General features: G+C 35.5%; 1 protein-coding gene and 1 long non-coding RNA gene across 2 annotated transcripts; both read right to left on the reverse strand.

The window, feature by feature from the left end:
* Positions 1 to 412: 412 nt before the first annotated feature.
* On the reverse strand, positions 413 to 10,215 carry betaCOP (coatomer subunit beta). Its single transcript, XM_023157857.2, has 9 exons — positions 9,927 to 10,215; positions 8,643 to 9,871; positions 7,302 to 7,573; positions 6,821 to 7,017; positions 6,266 to 6,601; positions 5,435 to 5,673; positions 3,044 to 3,229; positions 2,746 to 2,988; positions 413 to 584 (listed from the first exon to the last, which is right to left on the reverse strand). The coding sequence occupies exons 1-9, from the start codon at positions 10,015 to 10,017 to the stop codon at positions 510 to 512; spliced, it is 2,868 nt and encodes a 955-aa protein (XP_023013625.1). The 5' UTR covers positions 10,018 to 10,215; the 3' UTR covers positions 413 to 509.
* Positions 10,216 to 20,368: 10,153 nt separating this feature from the next.
* LOC141483145 (uncharacterized) lies at positions 20,369 to 21,810 on the reverse strand. Its single transcript, XR_012465933.1, has 2 exons — positions 21,395 to 21,810; positions 20,369 to 21,316 (listed from the first exon to the last, which is right to left on the reverse strand). It is a non-coding gene; the product is annotated as an uncharacterized lncRNA (long non-coding RNA).
* Between the last annotated feature and the right edge of the window lie 3,316 nt (positions 21,811 to 25,126).

Below are 25,126 nucleotides of genomic sequence, written 5' to 3' on the forward strand. Positions count from 1 at the left end.
ACACGATTAGAGTAATTAAACTAATTCCTAGTATTGGTTATTGTGTTATTTTCATCCAATTCCTTATTTATATGTTGACGACTCGAGGTATTTGATTTTCTTACCGTCGATGACATTGAAAATATCTGCACGTCGAATCTTCATTTCCATATGGAGCGCAAGAATTTCTAACTGATTCTCAATTGCTCTTATACGCCATTTATAATGATAACGAGGAGTTAAAATTGAGACAAAGAAAGAAGAGGAGGTTTAGGTTCTTCAGATAGAACAACAAAAATAAGAAAAACTAGAGTAAAAGGGAAAGTTAGGACAGGATCCGACAAATATGAAAGGTAATGGGTGTAACGGAATATTTATTGAAATCGTTATTTTACAGAAAAGGGGAATAAGTTGAAAATGAAGCATTCAACAATTATTTGATACTTTTTATTCAGAATCTATGTAGATATTAATATTAGACATGATTATAAAATGAAATGGCGAAATAACAAATATAGTTGACATACAAATCAAGATGCAACAATCTTACTTGGTATGCCTTTTTGAGTCATATTTATTTTGTCTCCTAAGCTCAAGGCCATGCCCTGCAAAGAAAATTGATGAAAATTACAAAACAAAAATATCTATTCAAGGATGTATTCTGTCTTTTTCAATATTGACAGTATTCAAAGAGTTTGACTAGCCAGGAAGTTTTGTTTCAAATGAAAGAATTATTTTGTCTTATTTTTGGTAATAAACGAGTATTCCTAATCAACTGAAAACATGTTCGGCAACACATAATAATTTGACTCCTAGATTTCTGCGACATGTTTAGTTAGTTGAAGGTTTCAAACTACTCCGTTATTCACTTTTATACTAAAAACACAAAAACGAAAGGAATATTCAAAGATTAAGTAAGGTAAATAGCTCTAATATTTGTGATTGAAATTTTTCAAGGAAACAACCATGAAAAAGCGCAACTTCAAATAAACTTGTGCAGGAATAGAAAATAATATCATGAATTGACTGGTTCTAACTATATAATGGCTGTTTCATTATACATTCTTACTAATATGTCGCATCTGTGGTGATAACAAGTGACAGATTATATCATGATATAGAAAATGTTCGAGTTTGTGGCATTTTTTTATAGTTCAGTGTGAATCGTTAATTTTAACAGGTGAGTACATCTATATGTATATTGAGCCGTTTTTTTTTATCATCACAAATTATTGTAGAAGTCACGCTTCAACTTTAAGAATTTGCGTTATTAGATTTGTCATATTGGTGTCTGTGTGTGTCGCTCATGAGTTTTTGAGTAATACTTGCATTTTTAGCTTTTTTCAAGCAAACACGAGAAAATAAGTGAAGGTTGTCAAAAATGACATAATAACTTCAATATGAGAAGGGACATTTTAAAGTCCGTTTATAGCAGCATATTTGTTTCAAATATATCAATAAGTGGAGCCCGTAGAATGGATGTTTTGTTTGGGTTGTTGTGTAATAATACATTTTTGTAATAGCCTTAACAATGCACATGCATTTTAAAGAAAGTATTTCATTGAAATCTGTTTCCAATAATAATTTGTCTTTTTCTCCGGGGAGATGTAAAAGATTGGGGCACTCTTGATAAATATTCCAATTTTCTATCTAACATGGAAATCGGATCAGCCCTTTCAGTAATTAGCAAATGTATATTCGTGAAAACAATCTGCAAACAAATGATAAACATCATAACTTCAAGAAAAAATATATTCAAAATTCATTCCAGTGGAATTTATTCCAATAAATATTGTAATGAGAGAATACCAAATCTAGCACGAACTCACCATCACTTGAAAACTTATATCGGTTTATCAAATATCTATTGATAATGGACCTTCAGAAGAGGCCACTATATCACCTGATGTGACGCCTCTGGATGTTTTTGAGGGTATATGTGACAACTGAAGTGTACAATACAATAGTACAGTTCATTTCAGAACTCGTGGATAGACCACAATCTTTATCTATCTTTATAAATTTGTAAAAAGTAAATGGTGAACATTTCGAATATTAATTGGGATACACTGGAATGATTTTTATAGAAATTATCATATTCATCGTTTGTTTGCAAATTCTTCAAATGAATATAAAACCACTAGTTACTCAGGAATGACAGATTTGATACATTGTTGGATACAGAATTGAAATACCAATCAGATAAAGTATCACAAGACCGACTTTCTTTTCAAAAAGTTCTAAAAATTATGGGTTTGAATTTCACTAGTTCGGACTTCCATTGTCTACTATATAAAATTATTTGAAATCCCTGAAACAAGTAAAAAAGAATAATTAAAAAAGAAGTAGAGAAAGTGAAAGTATTTCAACGACCTATAAAATAGTCATCTCTCGGAGGAATCAGTCCAGTCATCACCCGAAGACGATTGTAGATACCAACAATCGAAACGTCGTGAACTAACGTGACTTGGAATCTCTACACTTTTTCATTTTTTGTTATTTTCTTTTTCATTCCTTTAATTTTTATTTATTCAATTATTATATTTTTACTTGTAGGTTATTTCACTATCACTTCATTTCAGGTTTATTGTTGCTTAATATAATTGTTATTTTCAACTATTCTTTTTTAATTATTCTTTTTTACTTGTTTCAGGGATTTCAAATCATTTTATATCACCTTGTCAATCACCTTCAAACAAATTATGGGTTTATTTTTTTTTCAATCTTCGATATTCTGTCCCGTCCCTTGAAACTTTGCAAACTCACCTGACTCTTAGCCCTGATTCTGATGTGTCCAGCTACAGGTGCTTCTGGTTTGTTAAACGGTTTCTCTATACTCAAATTGGCCAAAGCGTCTTCTCCAAATATGGATTTAGCGTACATATTGGCTGCCATGAAACCACACTGACCGCTGAGCGCCTTTTCTGGCGTCAAGCATTTCATGTTGGTGCTCTTAATGAGGTGCTCCAAGTAGTCGGCAAGGTCCGTCAGAGGTGTGTTGACAGTCACCTAGAATAATATTACTGAATCAACAAAAATCCCACTTCAAGATATATACACCAACCTTATTTTCCCATTCGAATTCAGCCCACATCCTCATAAATTCTGAATCGGTACAAGACGCTGGAACAATATAGTCCATGATGTCGATGTGGATGTCATTGAGGACGACTACGTTCCTGTCTGAGGCCGCGCCCGTCACGTCATAAACGATGTTTCCAAAGATGATTCCGTTTTCAGTGGAAGCAACCTGAGGAAATACATAACTTTCGATGATCTAAATTTTATTTATAAATAATTGTGAATGTTACCCGAACTTTTTTCAAATGCACAAAAGATCGTTTTTAGCAGAAGTACACGACTTGCTATTAGTCGCTACTTTATATTTTACCTAATATCTTCACATCGAGTCCAACAGTATCATTCGGTAGATTTCACTGCTATATAAAACACAAATAATGGAAAAACATACACGGGAATCCTCGGGAAAACCTTTACGAATGTACCGCCCAACATGAGGACTGGAGAACTGCACAATAAAGCAGGGATTGGCTCAGAACAATTACAGGGCTACTCATGAGCCACCTGAACTTAATTGGATTTTATATTGGTGACCTCATCTGCAGACAATGCAAAGGCAGAGTGTTATATATAATGAAATAGTGAGGAACTAGATAATAAGAGACAACAAATTTATGGACGACACAAATCATGTTCAGAAAAATGTGAAATACATCCTATAAGGGACCAGTATAAGAAAGCAAGATTGTTGCAATGTGTGTGATGAATAAGAAGGGGGAAAAACACAGTGAGTCCCTGAAGCTGAAGTGTTGTCCGGAGGCTTGGGAAAAAATGGACAAATCAAACAGCCCCCAAGTAGTGGAAGAAAAAAATATTATTACAAAGCCGTGCACCCATATTTGAGAGATCAGTATTTATATTGAGTTCTATTTCTTCTGAAGTTCCTGCATAATATAGCATTTCATCATCAGCAAACAACTTTATTTTACATTTGGTCATTCTTGTAGCAAATTCATTCATGAAAACTATGAACACAATTGGTCTTGTTATTGTGCAACCTTGTGGTTTCATTATTCATTTATTAATTTTTTTAATACTTTCTTCTGTCAAAAAACCTGTAAACCGATTCAAAACTTTACTCGTTGTACCATATTTTTGCATTTTCAAAAGAAATAATTTCCCATAAACTGTTTCAAATGGATTTTGGAAATCCAAAAATACCACCCCTATAAATTTTCTATCAGATATATCTACTTTCCAAGACAATATTAATCGTTGCCCTACAATCCGCAATTTATTATTAATATAATTTAATACATTGATCTTTTACTTCTAATTACATGAGTTTCTCATAAATTGGTAACACATTCACCTAAATGCTGGAATATATACATGTATTATTGATTTTCTGTACTGAAATAATGGTTGATACTTTTTCAATCTATAGGAGTAAATAAATATTTCCAACACTTTAAACCTCGGGTAATCTTTGGCGTAGTTTTAATTGTTTTCCTCATTAGACACATTCACTAACATTATACATTTCCTCATAAGAGTGATTTAAAGTTATTTCTCCATTTCAGTTCTTTTTCTAATTATAAACAATACAAAGTAAACTGAATATTTAAAAAAATTATTAAATGAAAACCGTTCCTCTTGATCTGGTTGTAAATAAATCTTTCGAAATTTCCAGTCAACTTGTATAAACTAAAAAAACTATTAGATTTGTCATCTTTACATAAATTCAAATATGTACCTTCATTCATGTGGCCAAAAATAAACTCAAGGATTCAAATTTGACTTTCAAAATCAATGGTGACCAACAGAACCATTTGACAAGATATTCAGGCAATCTGAAATTAATGAAAATAAAAATAAATATTGGGCAAAATTCGATTTATCATAAAGGTATCAAATTTTACAATGCGCTACCGAATGCTTTAAAAAAATTTAATAAACAAAAATTCCAGATTAATTTGAAAAAATATTTATTGTTTGTGTAGATACTATTATCTGATGGGTACATTTTTGTTCATGTTGATAATAATGTATAAGTATGTATATGTATGTATATGAATGTATATATATATTTTTTTCAAGTTTCAGTTCTGATTTACCTTTTTTTTATGTGCTCTGTTCATACTTAGTTAGGTTTAGTTAGTTTTTTTAATTATTGTTTTTTTGTCCCTTTTTCCCAAGAAACATTGTATGTTTTAGAATTAGAATATAAGAGCAGGAAAGGAGATTTTTTTCTGCCTTATTTAGTTGTTTGTTTGCAGCAAAAGCAGCAAGAGAGTTGATAGGAAGTTTGCGTTTGAGATTGTCGACAGAAATTAATATACAGTGATATTTTATTGAAGAATTCAGTGATTAGTTATTAATATACATGATAAAATCCCTTACTCTCTGTAATACATAACAGTGAAAAAATTACCTTTACGTGGGCTTTGATGTTACAGAAGTCTTTGGGAGCAAGAACTACTGGCTGAGGTTTTTCGACAAGTTTCAGATCTCCCAACGTCGCCAGCTCCAAAGTACAATTTTGCAGAGTATCATTAGTTTGATTGACGATCAAAACGTCCAGCACAATATCGTACTGGTTGACGTGGACATAAGCTTCTGAATAAACGGGATCCGAAAAACCTGTCAACTGCGTTATCTTGTTCAACTTATCTGCACAAAAAAAACAATTGTGTAGTGGCACCTTTAGTGTGGGTATCTTTCAAAGAGTTTATTCATTCGATGTGATGATTTATTTCGGTGAGTGATTTCCTCTTATATTGTATGAAAATTAATTCATATGAAAACATGTTTGAATGTGTGTTTTTCCAAACATAAAGTCGAAATATTTTGTTAAAAATTATGTCATTATTTATTGGCATTCCTTTCTACAAAACATTGTTACTAAATTATGTTCTGATTATGGGATGTTTGTTCGTAGATGAAGACATCACTTTGAATTCAGAGGTATTCAGGGCTATCGTTCTACTTACAGAAAACGGAAATAGAACTGATATCATGTTGCAAAAGTTTGGTATTCTCAAGTATTTAAACAAGTGTTTCAAGTCCTTTTGCATTCATTGTATATGTATACTTCACCCAATATTGTATAAACTGAAGAATTTTCGTTGATAAATGAATAAAATGGCATTCATCCGTAGATAAATGAATAATAGAATATGGCCAATTTCCCAAAGTTTGTCGAAACGATTTTTTCAAATACAGAGATTATTATTATTATTATTATCAATGAAATGAAACTCACTTGTTCCTGTGGCAGAATCTGCCGCGCTGCCTCTTCCACCGACGAGGGCTTGCGACAGCGAGGTCTCAAATACGTTTTCGCCAAGTTCTCCATTCTTGTCGGCCTCTAGCTGGAGGAAGCTAATCGGGTCATCTGTTTGGATCGTATTGCCGGATTTCTCTTTCGTCTTCAGAGTCGACGCCTCTTCTGCTTCTTTGGCGACAAGCATGTCATTGAGAGCGAGCCGGCAGCGCTCTGTGAATATCTGAATGATGGCGGAAGTACGATCGGAGAGAACCCTCAGACAGAACAGGATGTGATCCTTATCGTCATTCGTGATCGGTTTCGTTGGCAAGCCTAAATAACAATACAGGTAGTTATTGTTATTGTCATGCGCTTTTTCCATATTAATAGATGGATTTACTCAAGATGGATTAGAAACGCTACTGTTTACCAAAAGGGACACATCATCCTCACACACAAAAGAAATCCTATGTGAGTGATTGATTCATACAGTTTGATGATTTAAATGAACAAATAATATAAAACATTTTCAAAATTTTATTTGAAACTTACCTGATTTTCCCAAATGAACAATTCCTGCCATGATCAACATGACTTCAGTGTCAAATCTATTCCTTTGTGAGGGAGAAGTGAGATTTCCGTAGCGCAAAGCTAATTTTGTCAATGTGGAAGCGAGCGAGGCTCCAATAAAGAAATCGCCGTCCATTAAATATTGACGAAGTGGAGGCCTCTTTTCTTTACTTGATTTGCTAGAAGAAAACCACAGAATTAGCTACTCTTTGAAATTAGTTTAAAGGGTTTATCAGACATTGAAGTTTAATTTTACATATCAACAAGCCATTTTCCCAGACTAGGTTAGTTGTCAACAGTTCATTTTATGAATAATGATCCATGAAAAAATTAAAATAATTGTACATTAAAGCAAATGATAATGAAAATATACCAAGATTCAGGTTTTATCTGGTTGAATATGTCAAGTATCAAAAAATATGTAGCATGTGCAAAACTGAAATAAAGCAAAATACTTCCTTACTGAACTGTATTGAAAGATGACTGGGTAGCGTAAGTCCCATCAGATGTAACCAACGTTGTAGTGGTACTACTTATGTTTGAAATATTTTCCTCTGCATCTCCAGAAACGAGTCTCTGCTCCGCTTCCAAGAGGGGGCAATCACCCAAAGTTTGATTAATTTGCTTGATTACCATCTCTATATCACTAACAGAGGTAGCATATTCTCCCAATATCCAAAGGGCTGCACGGTGAACCTTTACAGATTTGATATCCTTGAAAGTTTCCAATAATTTCTGAAAGAAAAATGTCCTAAGAATGCACTGTTCAATATTGAACAGAGAAATATTTTAAAATTTGTGAGATTCTGAAGAAATTGGCAGGCTTAATGTCTAAATGAATTATGTGTCCTTATCAACTTATAGGGTTTATTTCGGTTCTCAATTCAGTTTTTTCCAAACCGATTCAGAACTATTCCATTATAATAATTCTTAGTTTGAACATTAGATTAGGGTGTGGCTAGAAATTCCAATTTGCACATGCACTCTGATGATATTTTACCATTTGTGTCGAGATAAATAATAATGCCTCAGCGAAATATGCTTTTCTTTTTTGTTTCCCATCCGGGGAACAAACATTATTAGTATACCCAGATATAGCTAACCAAATCTTCAAATAACTCGCTGAACTATAAAATGTATAATATATTTCCTAGTAAAATGAAAAAATAACAATGTTCTGTTTTTAAAAAAATCACTCGATCCTTTTTAGTTGTAATTTCTTTTATTCCCATGAAGAATATGAGAAGAGTGTGAAATAAGGGGTTACAACTATGAGTGATGCTGAATTTGTAATAATTTCTTGATTGTTGTTTTTTAATTTATAATATGATCTGTTTTGAATGTGTTGCCATTTTCATTTACTTGTATATTCGCCCATAATTTTATTGATAAATCCATTTTATGATTTGCTATAAACATGCAGTTGTGTATAAAGTACTCAAAAAAGTATTCTAATCTTGGCGAATGAAACCAATTTTAGAAATTGATGACTAAATACATTGATTGCAAATGATAAATATCTAACAAAAAAGAATGTAACTGAATCGGTCTTATAATTGTCTACCTATGAATTCATTTATGGGGAGGAGAGTTAATTCTCTTGTGTGCCAATTTGAAAATTTTATATAATTCTGAAAATGTCTAAATGGTGTAAAATATGTTTGTGATATTATGAATGAATCTCTGAGGCTGATGGTATAATTTGAAAAACAACATGCACATAAGTAAGTTTTATGGCTTCTACTTTTCCATAAGGATGTAAAGAATAATAAAAAAAACTATTCAAAGAAAAAATACTATTTACCTCTATAACTAGAGGCTGCAAATTCTCAAACTTCTGTACGGCCTCTCTCACAAACACAAGTACGTCAGTGGCTGCCAATTCATTACTGTCGGACAAAAACTCCATCAACACTGGAATTACGGTAACGGCCACATCTGGAAATTTGATACAGCAGGAATGCAACGTGCGAACTAATAACTGACGGTACTTTCCTGTGTCTTCGTGTTCACTGTCAAGCGTTTTAGAGACCTCTTTCTTTAAAATCAGTACCATCTCTTCAATATTACGTGACGAAATCAACTCCATGGCTAAACTAAGAGTCTTCTTGCGTACCTCCAAATCCGGGGCTGAGAGAACCCTTAATATGTCCATAACGAGGTCTTGCAAGACTCGCTCGTGACTGGGGTGATCTTTCAACGCAATCAGTCTGTCCAGAACAATGAGTTTCACGTTGTTATCACTTTCTTTGATGATGAGTTCGATGTAACAGCTGGCGGCAGCTTTGATGGCCGTTGGGGCACTGGATAGAGTTACCAGAGTCCCTGCGGCTTCGTAACGAACCGCAGGACTACTGGAATTCAGCAAGTTATAAATGCATCTGATGAATCGGGAACGTTCTGAGGGATTTGTGTGACAGACTTTGTATATTAACTCCACAATTACCAACTGTAAGATGTCACCGAACGAAGTAACTTGGTCCAGGCAAGACGCTAAATACGACAAAGCCCTCTCCTGATCTGCATGTAGAAGCATGAGAAAAGCATTGCGTTTGCATGACATGTCTTGTTCTCCATCGAGATAGTTGGAAATCAGCTCAGGAGCATCAGGTATAAGAAATTCAAAATTGCGATAAATGGTGAATATGGCTAAAACAGCATTTCTCCTCACATAACTGTGTTTGTGCTCCAAACATTTCCGGATGCTTGGCATCAGAGGCTCCAACAACTCAGGCTCCTTAAGTTTGCAAAGAAACCTCAGCGTTGACCCCCTGAGGAATTCATTGGGATGTTGTAAGTCTTTCCGATATGCATCACAAACGAGAATCATTTCCTGTAGCAGTTTTCCGTCAGGTGAGGTCTTTGGCACAATTTCCCAAAAAATTAACAACAGCTTTTTGGCCAAATGATCCTGAATCGGCAGAACATACCTGATAATCGTCATTAAGAAACCGTTCGGCAGGCGTTCTCCTGCCAAAATCATGTGAATGGTTCTTTCTAAGGCTCGTATTTTGACTTTCACATCGCCCTTCTCTGCAAGAATATTCGTAAAGAACTGTTCAATGTATAGAAAGGTTTCGACACTTACCTAAATCCGTTTTGAGTTGCATTTCATTATATGGTTCAGAATCTGTCGGAAAATTGATGAGTGTGTAACAAGGCTGTTCCATGGTAGTCATTTTCAGATTACTTTAAAAAACACGTACAATTGAAGAATTCCACTATCACACTATTTGTAGTTAAAGAGCTGAAAAACTATGTTTCACATCCATAAACACTGTGTAGATTGTCGAAGGTGTATTTTAAAGTATTTCACTTTATAAAATAATATCGGCTTGTACGTGTCAGATAAAAGTCATAATTCATACTTATGTCAATATCACAGTGTCAACGTCATTAGTCACAATCAGCTGACAGATTAGGGTATGTTCAAAAAAACACAAACAGTATAATGTGTTAGGATTTAATACAAAGGAGTTATTTATGACTCTTTAACTACGAATACTGTGATAGTAGTTGTTTCTTTTTAAATAATCTGAAAATGACTACCTTGGCACCATGGAACAGCCTTGTTACACACTCATCAATTTTTCGACAGATTCTGAACCATTAAATGGAATGCAACTCAAAACGGATTTAGGTAAGTGTCGAAACCTTTCTACACAATAAACAGTTCTGTTCGTATAATCTTGCAGAGTATAAAGCTAAAAGCATTATACCTGTGATATTGCGATAAATAATGAACAGGTAATACCATACAGCGAAACTGCAACACAGCATACCTAACAATACTGCACGATAAGGAACGACCACACTAAGCGATATGGAACGTCATGCGTATCGCATGACGTAATATAGTTTAAAAAAACTAAAAAACACGCCTTTAAAAAACATCGAATCAAAGAGTTTAAAATAATTTTTTTTAAATAAGCTCAAAACAATAACGAACGCAAAATACTAGTATTATTGGGAAAAAAACGTAGGCGCTTTGCGCCATATTTTTTGTATATCAAGCGCCCGTCGCTTTTTTCACAATACCTAATATTAGTCTTTTTCGTTCGTTATTGTTTTAAGATTGTTTTATGAAAAATTATTTGAATTCATTTCGGCAGTTTGAGTTAGGTGTAACCACATACAAAATTCACCAAACATACAATTTTTCTGTCGTTTTTGCAATTTTCTATCGTTTCTCCAACATGCAATTGGCTTGGAGAACTATGAGGAATGGAGGGGTCCAGGGAGGGTAAATAACGTAAATAGGTTGAACATACGTTCCATCGAATACGTTTTTTTTTCTGTACTTTCGTGTTTTTGGGTGGCACTCTCGGTTTTTCAGATCAACTAATTTCGACGCTACCGCGCTACCGCCTAGTATCGTTACAAGAATATGTTGGTTTTAGAGTTCGGAGGTCAGATTAGATGTTAAGGACAAATAATTTTCACAAATGAAATATTCTAAAATAGGTTCCTTTTTGAATTCGGAGGTCACATTAGATTTTGAGAATAGGTAATTTTTTTCAAATTTATTTATTTATATAGAAGAAATACAAACGGGACTGACCCAAAACAGAATGCACAGATTATTAGAAAATACGTTCGTTTTTTAATTCGGAGGTCAGATTAGATGTTACTGTGAAACTAGTTTTTTCGAAATTCTATATTGGGACTTATTTTTTAGGTTACATGTTTGTCTTACTAGTTTTTCCAAAGTGTAATACTATTGAAAAATAAAAAAGAAATCGAATAATATTAGAAAATAAAAAAATACGACTGAATGATACACTTTCGATTGACCCACACCAAAAAAATGGCGCCATCTATTTAAAGAGGAGTGAACCTCAGGTTGAGTTAAATTAGATTTAGACAATGATTAGGTTATCTTATGATAGATTAGGTTAACTTAGGTTAGCCTAAGTTAGGATGGGTTAGGTTAGGTTAGATAAGGTTAGGAATTTTGTCTTGGATAGGGATATGGACTTTTTAGATAGGACACATCGCCGTGATGCCGGTCCCATGCCCGGAAGAAAGAGAAGGGTCTTCTCACGTTCTCACTTCAGAACCATTGAAAAAATGCAATTCTCTGGGAGATGACCAAAAAAAGAGAAAGGGAACTGGTCTCTTTCGGTACGAAGGTTGACTGATATAAGAAAAAAGGGAGCGCTGAGAACTTTGTTCTGAATGAAGCACTTCACACAGGCACCGCTCTGAGTGCGCGTTAAGTATTTCCCTGTAATACTTGTGTGCAAAAAAATAATTCACAAAATGGAAGAAGTTTTAGAAAGTAAGATCGAGTTGAATTTGAAAAAACAAAGAGAATAACGATACCATTTTTCGACGGTTGCGCCATCTATACTACGCGAAAGAAAATCGAAAATCGACAAATTTTATATATTTCTTCAACTCGTATCGTTTCCCCGAGAACCTACGAATTTACAGAATGGTGAGGGATAGAGAGGAGCCCAAGGTGGGTTAAAAAAGGTAAAAAGGTGAAACTACGCGTTGAAAATATGTCAATAAAAGTGACATTTTTAATGGTTGTCAGTTGTCAAGACTATTAAAAGATGAAGTTCACAAAGTAGCGTATTAAAAATAATTTCAACACTAGTGTGAAAGTATTTTTAACAAGATTTTTTTCGACCCAATAGCAATAAACAAAACATAATTATTCAATTTTCAAGGAAGTTTTATTATTAGATTTTTTCAAAACTATTATTCGAAAATACGTTTGTATTTCAACTAGAAGGCTAGATTAGATGTTCCTGTAAGAACATTTTTCCCAAAATGAAATATTAAAAAATAGGTTGGTTTATGACTTCATAGGTCGGGTTAGAAGTTCATGATGAATAAGAGTTCAAACAAAAATTTCATGAGAGAAGCAAGCAAGAGGAGGGCCTACTTCTTTCGTTTTCACTTCCTAAACGCTACTTTAGATTCATTAAAAAATGTAATTACCTGGGGATAACCAGGAAAGGGATTAGAGCCGACTTGACTCTTTCGAAAGAAATATTCAAGAACGATAACGGCACTATTTTAGGCGGTGACGCCGACTATAATTTGTTTTCTGAAACTTATTTCGGCAGTTTGGGTTAGGCATGACCAAGTTTCGTTACAAAAACTACCGAATTATTCATCAGGGGAGGGGTTAGGTTAGGTTAGGTCGGATTAGGTTAGGATTTCGTGAGTGTTTTTTCCAAATATGGTAAATCGGTGGCGGGAGCCAGGTTACAGATGTGACGCGAGCTGAATTCCAACTGTGATGAGAGCAAAGTTTCAACTGTGACGTGAAGCCGGTTCCAACTGTGATGGAAGCCAAGTTCCAACTGCCACAGGAAATGAGTTTCAACTGATGAGAGAGCTGAGTATCAACTGTGAAGGGAGCTAAGTTTCAACTGTGGTGGGTGCTGAGTTTCAACTGTGAACGGAGCTGAGTTTCAACTGTGAAGAGTGCTGACGGGTCCTAAATGATATGCTATTCACTGGCTCGTATCATCGTTTATTCCTGAAAGAGATGGATATTGAATCATTAATAAATTGGTGGATGTAGCCGTTACTACGTGGTGGGAAATCATAATGAAGAAAAGAGAAATGAAATTGTTTATGTTTTTACCGCTTTTATTTGTAACTAACGTTACTGCAGTTTCATCCTATACGGTGTTACGGTTTCATTTTGTCATTTGTTCTGTTTTGAGGTCGACGACTATTCAAACCTGAAATGAATACTTCCTTGAAAGTTTTGGGATATTTTAATACCTCGTCATTCGTTTAGTTCTCATTCACTGACAAACAACTATACAAGGATATATTCGAACGCATTAATTATATTCGAACACATATTCGAATCCCTTTAAGGATTCTGTGCTCTGACGGAACACGGAACGGTGAATTGACGACTTTGGTTCCGTGAATGTCTTGCCGCCGAGATTCAAAATTTGTTGCGATACTTTTGGTAGCCATTTGCTAATTTTCGAGTTTATGTCTAAACTTCTCGATTTTTCGGATTAACCAAGTATGATCATCTATTATAAGAATAGGAAATTTTTATTCTTGGCATTTGGATGCTGGTAAAACATTCAACTCACTTGTTGGATTCAATTGCTTTTGGAGAACAGAATCTTACTGATTTGAATTTAGGCTTCTTGGGAGAAAAGTAAACCTATAGGCCACACGACACTACAGGCGAGTTGATATTTATCAACGAGACAACTCATATATTCATAGAATGAGCTTGATCATTCTGTCCAGACTCCAGACGTATCGTCCTGGACATCACTTCCAGTGAACCGTTTCCATCTAATATGAATTGTTTCATTTTAGGCTTTCTTTCATCTGAATACCGCTTCCTCGTGTTAGTATTGCTATAAGACTAGACATCCTTGCATGAATGCCTAATACAGTAGTAGCAGTAGTTAGTAGTTAACCGCTGTTGTACCGATCACAATTGTTGTACGGACAGAGCACTGCAGACCTAAGTTTGTAACTCTAAAACCATTCTTGTTCTGCAAACCACCTTGAGGGAGACACACACACACAGATAAGCTTAGTTATTAAGATAGGGACAAATAACTTATCAGAGACTAGATTTTTGATGCTTGATCTATTATCTCAACAAAGATTTATGTTCTTCAAACCCGCCCAAAAGGGGAAGAATATTAGTGTAGGATATATGCTTTTATGCCTATGTAGATGAATTCATTCTCTCAACCTACTGTAAGCTGGCGATATAGCTATAAAGGGGTGTTGGTGAGGAAACTTTTTTGCAGTTTGAGTCGAACTGCAGTTCATCGAGCAATACATGAAGTATCAATTCGAATAGTTGAAGTGATGGGTGCAGAATGTATAGTATTCCCTCAGAATATTCGGGAAAGGAATGTATTGAAAATGGCTTTCATGGAGAAATGGAGAGGACAATTTGCTGTAGAAGGAATGAGGGTTAGAGATAGAATTGTCCAGCAGTATTACCTGTTGTAATTTGTAGGAAATCGAACTGTAAACTCTACTGAACCAGGTTTTAATCATGAATATACAAACGATACATTTTATGTATTAACAATGTCATTAAAACTCATTCAATCAACAACGATTTCCAAGGAATCATAAAAACAAGATCAATCAAAATGAAGCGAACATGGATTACTTCAACACTCCCACTCTTTGTTCACTTCGAAGACGTTACCCACAGACCTTGTCGATTTCTTGAAAATTTTTCTCGTGGTAAGGGTTTGGTTAAAATATCTGCCAACTGGTTTTCTGATTGGGTGTAAACAACAGTGATATTTTTTTCGTTTGTGATGATCATTATTGCTCACCAAGTTTATAGCACTTCTATTATCAACAAAAAGTTCCGTTGGATTTGAAACGTCAACATCAATTTCTTTAAGCAACCTTCTCAACCATATTATTTCTTGTGCGGCATCCCAAGCTGCAATATATTCAGATTCTGTCGTGGATGTTGCAACACTTTTGTCGTTGAGATGTCCACGTAACTGGACAACCTGATAATAAAGTAACATAGCCAGTTGTTGAATATCTAGTATCAATGTCTCCTGCAAAATCTGCATCTGAATACGCTTTTAAATATTCGTTGCTCCCACCATTGTATAGAATTCCATAACTTTTAGTACCCTTTAGGTATCTGAAAATACGTTTGACTGCTTCCCAGTGCTGCTTTCCTGGATTTTCCAAATATCTGCTAACTCTGCTCACTGAGAATGATATATCTGGACGAGTGACAACCGCTAAAAACATGAGACCTCCTATAGCTTCTCTGTACGGAATATTTTTCATATATCATTTTTCTTCCTCGTTTTGGGGGCTTTGAGCTGCATTCAGAATAACATTCATTGTGGAAGTCCATTTTGTGTCTCTTATGTGGTGGTTCCACATCATCTCTCTGGGGCATAGTCTTTGATGTTGAAGGTGTCTTCGATGTTGACGGTTGGTTTATGTTCTTCAAACCTGCCCAAAAGGGGAAGAATATTAGTGCAGGATATATGCTTTTACGCCTATGTAGATGAATTCATTCTCTCAACCTACTGTAAGCTGGCGATATAGCTATATCTAAGGTAAAGTATAACTTCAAAACAGCGACGTCTCAAGTATTGAAGAGACATCCTCCTTTTTTCCTTGGGGAGCCTGGGTTCATTAAAGTCCCCTTAGAATTGAAACATTTGTGCTATAGGTGTAATATAATTTATATCTTATGAACATTTTGGTATTGTTTACAATTAGAAAAGTGAAATCTTCTCACATTTGAAACTTTGAGGCCTCAGGAGCTCAAGGCTCCCTGCCAGTATTATAGGGGGAGTCCTATAATAACGGTTGAATAAAATTTATAAACTGACAGATAAATCAAGAGATTTGTTAACAAATTTGGAATCAACTGAGAAAGGTGTAGATGTTAGGGAAATGAATTATGAATATTTTAACTGGATTCGAGTTTGATTCGATCGGTTACCGTTTAGAGTTAATTTCCCGTTTTTGTTTTGTATGCTATCAGTTTCATCCTATACAGTGTTACGGTTTCATTCTGTCATTTGTTCTGTTTTTGAGGTCGACGACTATTTAAACCTGAAATGAATACTTCCTTGAAAGTTTTGGGATATTTTAATACCTCGTCATTCGTTTAGTTCTCATTCACTGACAAACAACTATACAAGGATATATTCGAACGCATTAATTATATTCGAACACATATTCGAATCTCTTTAAGGATTCCGTGCTCTGACGGAACACGGAACGGTGAATTGACGACTTTGGTTCCGTGAATGTCTTGCCGCCGAGATTCAAATTTTGTTGTGATACTTTTGGTAGCCATTTGCTAATTTTCGAGTTTATGTCTAAACTTCTCGATTTTTCGGATTAACCAAGTATGATCATCTTTTATGAGAATAGGAAATTTTTATTCTTGGCATTTGGATGCTGGTAAAACATTCAACTCACTTGTTGGATTCGATTGCTGATGGAGAACAGAATCTTACTGATTTGAATTTTGGCTTCTTGGGACAAAAGTAAACCTATAGGCCACACGACACTACAGGCGAGTTGATATTTATCAACGAGACAACTCATATATTCAGAGAATGAGCTTGATCATTCTGTCCAGACTCCAGACGTATCGTCCTGGACATCACTTCCAGTGAACCGTTTCCATCTAATATGAATTGTTTCATTTTAGGCTTTCTTTCATCTGAATACCGCTTCCTCGTGTTAGTATTGCTATAAGACTAGACATCCTTGCATGAATGCCTAATACAGTAGTAGCAGTAGTTAGTAGTTAACCGCTGTTGTACCGATCACAATTGTTGTACTGACAGAGCACTGCAGACCTAAGTTTGTAACTCCAAAACCATTCTTGTTCTGCAAGCCACCTTGAGGGAGACACACACACACACATATAAGCTCAGTTATTAAGATAGGGACAAATAACTTATCAGAGACTAGATTTTTGATGCTTGATCTATTATCTCAACAAATATTTATGTTCTTCAAACCTGCCCAAAAGGGGAAGAATATTAGTGTAGGATATATGCTTTTATGCCTATGTAGATGAATTCATTCTCTCGACCTACTGTAAGCTGGCGATATAGCTATAAAGGGGTGTTGGTGAGGAAACTTTTTTGCAGTTTGAGTCGAACTGCAGTTCATCGAGCAATACATGAAGTATCAATTCGAATAGTTGAAGTGATGGGTGCAGAATGTATAGTATTCCCTCAGAATATTCGGGAAAGGAATGTATTGAAAATGGCTTTCATGGAGAAATGGAGAGGACAATTTGCTGTAGAAGGAATTGAGCGTTAGAGATAGAATCGTCCAGCAGTATTACCTGTGTTGTAATTTGTAGGAAATCGAACTGTAAACTCTACTGAACCAGGTTTTAATCATGAATATACAAACGATACATTTTATGTATTAACAATGACATTAAAACTCATTCAATCAACAACGATTTCCAAGGAATCATAAAAACAAGATCAATCGAAATGAAGTGAACATGGATTACTTCAACACTCCCACTCTTTGTTCACTTCGAAGACGTTACCCACAGACCTTGTCGATTTGTTGAAAATTTTTCTCGTGGTAAGGGTTTGGTTAAAATATCTGCCAACTGGTTTTCTGATTGGGTGTAAACAACAGTGATATTTTTTTCGTTTGTGATGATCATCATAGCTCATCAAGTTTATAGCACTTCTATTATCAACAAAAAGTTCCGTTGGATTCGAAACGTCAACATCAATTTCTTTAAGCAACCTTCTCAACCATATTATTTCTTGTGCGGCATCCCAAGCTGCAATATATTCAGATTCTGTCGTGGATTTTGCAACACTTTTGTCGTTGAGATGTCCATGTAACTGGACAACCCGATAATAAAGTAACATAGCCAGTTGTTGAATATCTAGTATCAATGTCTCCTGCAAAATCTGCATCTGAATACGCTTTTAAATATTCGTTGCTCCCACCATTGTATAGAATTCCATAACTTTTAGTACCCTTTAGGTATCTGAAAATACGTTTGACTGCTTCCCAGTGCTGCTTTCCTGGATTTTCCAAATATCTGCTAACTCTGCTCACTGAGAATGATATATCTGGACGAGTGACAACCGCTAAAAACATGAGACCTCCTATAGCTTCTCTGTACGGAATATTTTTCATATATCATTTTTCTTCCTCGTTTTGGGAGCTTTGAGCTGCATTCAGAATAACATTCATTGTGGAAGTCCATTTTGTGTCTCTTATGTGGTGGTTCCACATCATCTCTCTGGGGCATAGTCTTTGATGTTGACGGTTGGTTTATGTTCTTCAAACCTGCCCAAAAGGGGAAGAATATTAGTGTAGGATATATGCTTTTATGCCTATGTAGATGAATTCATTCTCTCAACCTACTGTAAGCTGGCGATATGGCTATATCTAAGGTAAAGTATAACTTCAAAACAGCGACGTCTCAAGTATCGAAGAGACATCCTCCTTTTTTCCTCGGGGAGCCTGGGTTCATTAAAGTCCCCTTAGAATTGAAACATTTGTGCTATAGGTGTAATATAATTTATATCTTATGAACATTTTGGTATTGTTTACAATTAGAAAAGTGAAATCTTCTCACATTTGAAACTTTGTGGCCTCAGGAGCTCAAGGCTCCTTGCCCTGCCAGTATTATAGGGGGAGTCCTATAATGACGGTTGAATAAAATTTATAAACTGACAGATAAATCAAGGGATTTGTCAACAAATTTGGAATCAACTGAGAAAGGTGTAGATGTTAGGGAAAGGAATTATGAATATTTTAACTGGATTCGAGTTTGATTCGATCGGTTACCGTTTACAGTTAATTTCCCGTTTTTGCAAACAACTATACAAGGATATATTCGAACGCATTAATTATATTCGAACACATATTCGAATCCCTTTAAGGATTCCGTGTTCCGTCGGAGCACGGAATTGACGACTTTGGTTCCGTGAATGTCTTGCCGCCGAGATTCAAATTTTGTTGTGATACTTTTGGTAGCCATTTGCTAATTTTCGAGTTTATGTCTAAACTTCTCGATTTTTCGGATTAACCAAGTATGATCATCTTTTATAAGAATAGGAAATTTTTATTCTTGGCATTTGGATGCTGGTAAAACATTCAACTCACTTGTTGGATTCGATTGCTGATGGAGAACAGAATCTTACTGATTTGAATTTTGGCTTCTTGGGACAAAAGTAAACCTATAGGCCACACGACACTACAGGCGAGTTGATATTTATCAACGAGACAACTCATATATTCAGAGAATGAGCTTGATCATTCTGTCCAGACTCCAGACGTATCGTCCTGGACATCACTTCCAGTGAACCGTTTCCATCTAATATGAATTGTTTCATTTTAGGCTTTCTTTCATCTGAATACCGCTTCCTCGTGTTAGTATTGCTATAAGACTAGACATCCTTGCATGAATGCCTAATACAGTAGTAGCAGTAGTTAGTAGTTAACCGCTGTTGTACCGATCACAATTGTTGTACGGACAGAGCACTGCAGACCTAAGTTTGTAACTCTAAAACCATTCTTGTTCTGCAAGCCACCTTGAGGGAGACACACACATATAAGCTTAGTTATTAAGATAGGGACAAATAACTTATCAGAGACTAGATTTTTGATGCTTGATCTATTATCTCAACAAAGATTTATGTTCTTCAAACCTGCCCAAAAGGGGAAGAATATTAGTGTAGGATATATGCTTTTATGCCTATGTAGATGAATTCATTCTCTCGACCTACTGTAAGCTGGCGATATAGCTATAAAGGGGTGTTGGTGAGGAAACTTTTTTGCAGTTTGAGTCGAACTGCAGTTCATCGAGCAATACATGAAGTATCAATTCGAATAGTTGAAGTGATGGGTGCAGAATGTATAGTATTCCCTCAGAATATTCGGGAAAGGAATGTATTGAAAATGGCTTTCATGGAGAAATGGAGAGGACAATTTGCTGTAGAAGGAATGAGGGTTAGAGATAGAATTGTCTAGCAGTATTACCTGTTGTAATTTGTAGGAAATCGAACTGTAAACTCTACTGAACCAGGTTTTAATCATGAATATACAAACGATACATTTTATGTATTAACAATGACATTAAAACTCATTCAATCAACAACGATTTCCAAGGAATCATAAAAACAAGATCAATCGAAATGAAGTGAACATGGATTACTTCAACACTCCCACTGTTTGTTCACTTCGAAGACGTTACCCACAGACCTTGTCGATTTCTTGAAATTTTTTCTCGTGGTAAGGGTTTGGTTAAAATATCTGCCAACTGGTTTTCTGATTGGGTGTAAACAACAGTGATATTTTTTTCGTTTGTGATGATCATCATAGCTCATCAAGTTTATAGCACTTCTATTATCAACAAAAAGTTCCGTTGGATTCGAAACGTCAACATCAATTTCTTTAAGCAACCTTCTCAACCATATTATTTCTTGTGCGGCATCCCAAGCTGCAATATATTCAGATTCTGTCGTGGATGTTGCAACACTTTTGTCGTTGAGATGTCCATGTAACTGGACAACCCGATAATAAAGTAACATAGCCAGTTGTTGAATATCTAGTATCAATGTCTCCTGCAAAATCTGCATCTGAATACGCTTTTAAATATTCGTTGCTCCCACCATTGTATAGAATTCCATAACTTTTAGTACCCTTTAGGTATCTGAAAATACGTTTGACTGCTTCCCAGTGCTGCTTTCCTGGATTTTCCAAATATCTGCTAACTCTGCTCACTGAGAATGATATATCTGGACGAGTGACAACCGCTAAAAACATGAGACCTCCTATAGCTTCTCTGTACGGAATATTTTTCATATATCATTTTTCTTCCTCGTTTTGGGGGCTTTGAGCTGCATTCAGAATAACATTCATTGTGGAAGTCCATTTTGTGTCTCTTATGTGGTGGTTCCACATCATCTCTCTGGGGCATAGTCTTTGATGTTGACGGTTGGTTTATGTTCTTCAAACCTGCCCAAAAGGGGAAGAATATTAGTGTAGGATATATGCTTTTATGCCTATGTAGATGAATTCATTCTCTCAACCTACTGTAAGCTGGCTATATAGCTATATCAAAGGTAAAGTATAACTTCAAAACAGCGACGTCTCAAGTATCGAAGAGACATCCTCCTTTTTTCCTCGGGGAGCCTGGGTTCATTAAAGTCCCCTTAGAATTGAAACATTTGTGCTATAGGTGTAATATAATTTATATCTTATGAACATTTTGGTATTGTTTACAATTAGAAAAGTGAAATCTTCTCACATTTGAAACTTTGTGGCCTCAGGAGCTCAAGGCTCCCTGCCCTGCCAGTATTATAGGGGGAGTCCTATAATAACGGTTGAATAAAATTTATAAACTGACAGATAAATCAAGGGATTTGTTAACAAATTTGGAATCAACTGAGAAAGGTGTAGATGTTAGGGAAAGGAATTATGAATATTTTAACTGGATTCGAGTTTGATTCGATCGGTTACCGTTTACAGTTAATTTCCCGTTTTTGCAAACAACTATACAAGGATCTATTCGAACGCATTAATTATATTCGAACACATATTCGAATCCCTTTAAGGATTCCGTGCTCCGACGGAACACGGAACGGTGAATTGACGACTTTGGTTCCGTGAATGTCTTGCCGCCGAAATTCAAAATTTGTTGTGATACTTTTGGTAGCCATTTGCTAATTTTCGAGTTTATGTCTAAACTTCTCGATTTTTCGGATTAATCAAGTATGATCATCTTTTATAAGAAGAATTTTTATTCTTGGCATTTGGATGCTGGTAAAACATTCAACTCACTTGTTGGATTCCATTGCTTATAGAGAACAGAATCTTACTGATTTGAATTTTGGCTTCTTGGGACAAAAGTAAACCTATAGGCCACACGACACTACAGGCGAGTTGATATTTATCAACGGGACAACTCATATATTCAGAGAATGAGCTTGATCATTCTGTCCAGACTCCAGACGTATCGTCCTGGACATCACTTCCAGTGAACCGTTTCCATCTAATATGAATTGTTTCATTTTAGGCTTTCTTTCATCTGAATACCGCTTCCTCGTGTTAGTATTGCTATAAGACTAGACATCCTTGCATGAATGCCTAATACAGTAGTAGCAGTAGTTAGTAGTTTACCGCTGTTGTACCGATCACAATTGTTGTACGGACAGAGCACTGCAGACCTAAGTTTGTAACTCCAAAACCATTCTTGTTCTGCAAGCCACCTTGAGGGAGACACACACACACACACACACATATAAGCTCAGTTATTAAGATAGGGACAAATAACTTATCAGAGACTAGATTTTTGATGCTTGATCTATTATCTCAACAAATATTTATGTTCTTCAAACCTGCCCAAAAGGGGAAGAATATTAGTGTAGGATATATGCTTTTATGCTTATGTAGATGAATTCATTCTCTCGACCTACTGTAAGCTGGCGATATAGCTATAAAGGGGTGATGGTGAGGAAACTTTTTTGCAGTTTGAGTCGAACTGCAGTTCATCGAGCAATACATGAAGTATCAATTCGAATAGTTGAAGTGATGGGTGCAGAATGTATAGTATTCCCTCAGAATATTCGGGAAAGGAATGTATTGAAAATGGCTTTCATGGAGAAATGGAGAGGACAATTTGCTGTAGAAGGAATTGAGCGTTAGAGATAGAATCGTCCAGCAGTATTACCTGTGTTGTAATTTGTAGGAAATCGAACTGTAAACTCTACTGAACCAGGTTTTAATCATGAATATACAAACGATACATTTTATGTATTAACCATGACATTAAAACTCATTCAATCAACAACGATTTCCAAGGAATCATAAAAACAAGATCAATCGAAATGAAGTGAACATGGATTACTTCAACACTCCCACTGTTTGTTCACTTCGAAGACGTTACCCACAGACCTTGTCGATTTCTTGAAATTTTTTCTCGTGGTAAGGGTTTGGTTAAAATATCTGCCAACTGGTTTTCTGATTGGGTGTAAACAACAGTGATATTTTTTTCGTTTGTGATGATCATCATAGCTCATCAAGTTTATAGCACTTCTATTATCAACAAAAAGTTCCGTTGGATTCGAAACGTCAACATCAATTTCTTTAAGCGACCTTCTCAACCATATTATTTCTTGTGCGGCATCCCAAGCTGCAATATATTCAGATTCTGTCGTGGATGTTGCAACACTTTTGTCGTTGAGATGTCCATGTAACTGGACAACCCGATAATAAAGTAACATAGCCAGTTGTTGAATATCTAGTATCAATGTCTCCTGCAAAATCTGCATCTGAATACGCTTTTAAATATTCGTTGCTCCCACCATTGTATAGAATTCCATAACTTTTAGTACCCTTTAGGTATCTGAAAATACGTTTGACTGCTTCCCAGTGCTGCTTTCCTGGATTTTCCAAATATCTGCTAACTCTGCTCACTGAGAATGATATATCTGGACGAGTGACAACCGCTAAAAACATGAGACCTCCTATAGCTTCTCTGTACGGAATATTTTTCATATATCATTTTTCTTCCTCGTTTTGGGGGCTTTGAGCTGCATTCAGAATAACATTCATTGTGGAAGTCCATTTTGTGTCTCTTATGTGGTGGTTCCACATCATCTCTCTGGGGCATAGTCTTTGATGTTGACGGTTGGTTTATGTTCTTCAAACCTGCCCAAAAGGGGAAGAATATTAGTGTAGGATATATGCTTTTATGCCTATGTAGATGAATTCATTCTCTCAACCTACTGTAAGCTGGCTATATAGCTATATCAAAGGTAAAGTATAACTTCAAAACAGCGACGTCTCAAGTATCGAAGAGACATCCTCCTTTTTTCCTCGGGGAGCCTGGGTTCATTAAAGTCCCCTTAGAATTGAAACATTTGTGCTATAGGTGTAATATAATTTATATCTTATGAACATTTTGGTATTGTTTACAATTAGAAAAGTGAAATCTTCTCACATTTGAAACTTTGTGGCCTCAGGAGCTCAAGGCTCCCTGCCCTGCCAGTATTATAGGGGGAGTCCTATAATAACGGTTGAATAAAATTTATAAACTGACAGATAAATCAAGGGATTTGTTAACAAATTTGGAATCAACTGAGAAAGGTGTAGATGTTAGGGAAAGGAATTATGAATATTTTAACTGGATTCGAGTTTGATTCGATCGGTTACCGTTTACAGTTAATTTCCCGTTTTTGCAAACAACTCTACAAGGATATATTCGAACGCATTAATTATATTCGAACACATATTCGAATCCCTTTAAGGATTCCGTGCTCTGACGGAACACGGAACGGTGAATTGACGACTTTGGTTCCGTGAATGTCTTGCCGCCGAGATTCAAATTTTGTTGTGATACTTTTGGTAGCCATTTGCTAATTTTCGAGTTTATGTCTAAACTTCTCGATTTTTCGGATTAACCAAGTATGATCATCTTTTATAAGAATAGGAAATTTTTATTCTTGGCATTTGGATGCTGGTAAAACATTCAACTCACTTGTTGGATTCGATTGCTGATGGAGAACAGAATCTTACTGATTTGAATTTTGGCTTCTTGGGACAAAAGTAAACCTATAGGCCACACGACACTACAGGCGAGTTGATATTTATCAACGAGACAACTCATATATTCAGAGAATGAGCTTGATCATTCTGTCCAGACTCCAGACGTATCGTCCTGGACATCACTTCCAGTGAACCGTTTCCATCTAATATGAATTGTTTCATTTTAGGCTTTCTTTCATCTGAATACCGCTTCCTCGTGTTAGTATTGCTATAAGACTA

This window comes from Leptinotarsa decemlineata, unplaced genomic scaffold (genome assembly GCF_025532065.1).
Source record: "Leptinotarsa decemlineata unplaced genomic scaffold, Ldec_3_MD MMD2_tig00002974_RagTag_RagTag, whole genome shotgun sequence".
In the NCBI taxonomy this organism is placed as follows: Eukaryota; Metazoa; Arthropoda; class Insecta; order Coleoptera; family Chrysomelidae; genus Leptinotarsa; species Leptinotarsa decemlineata.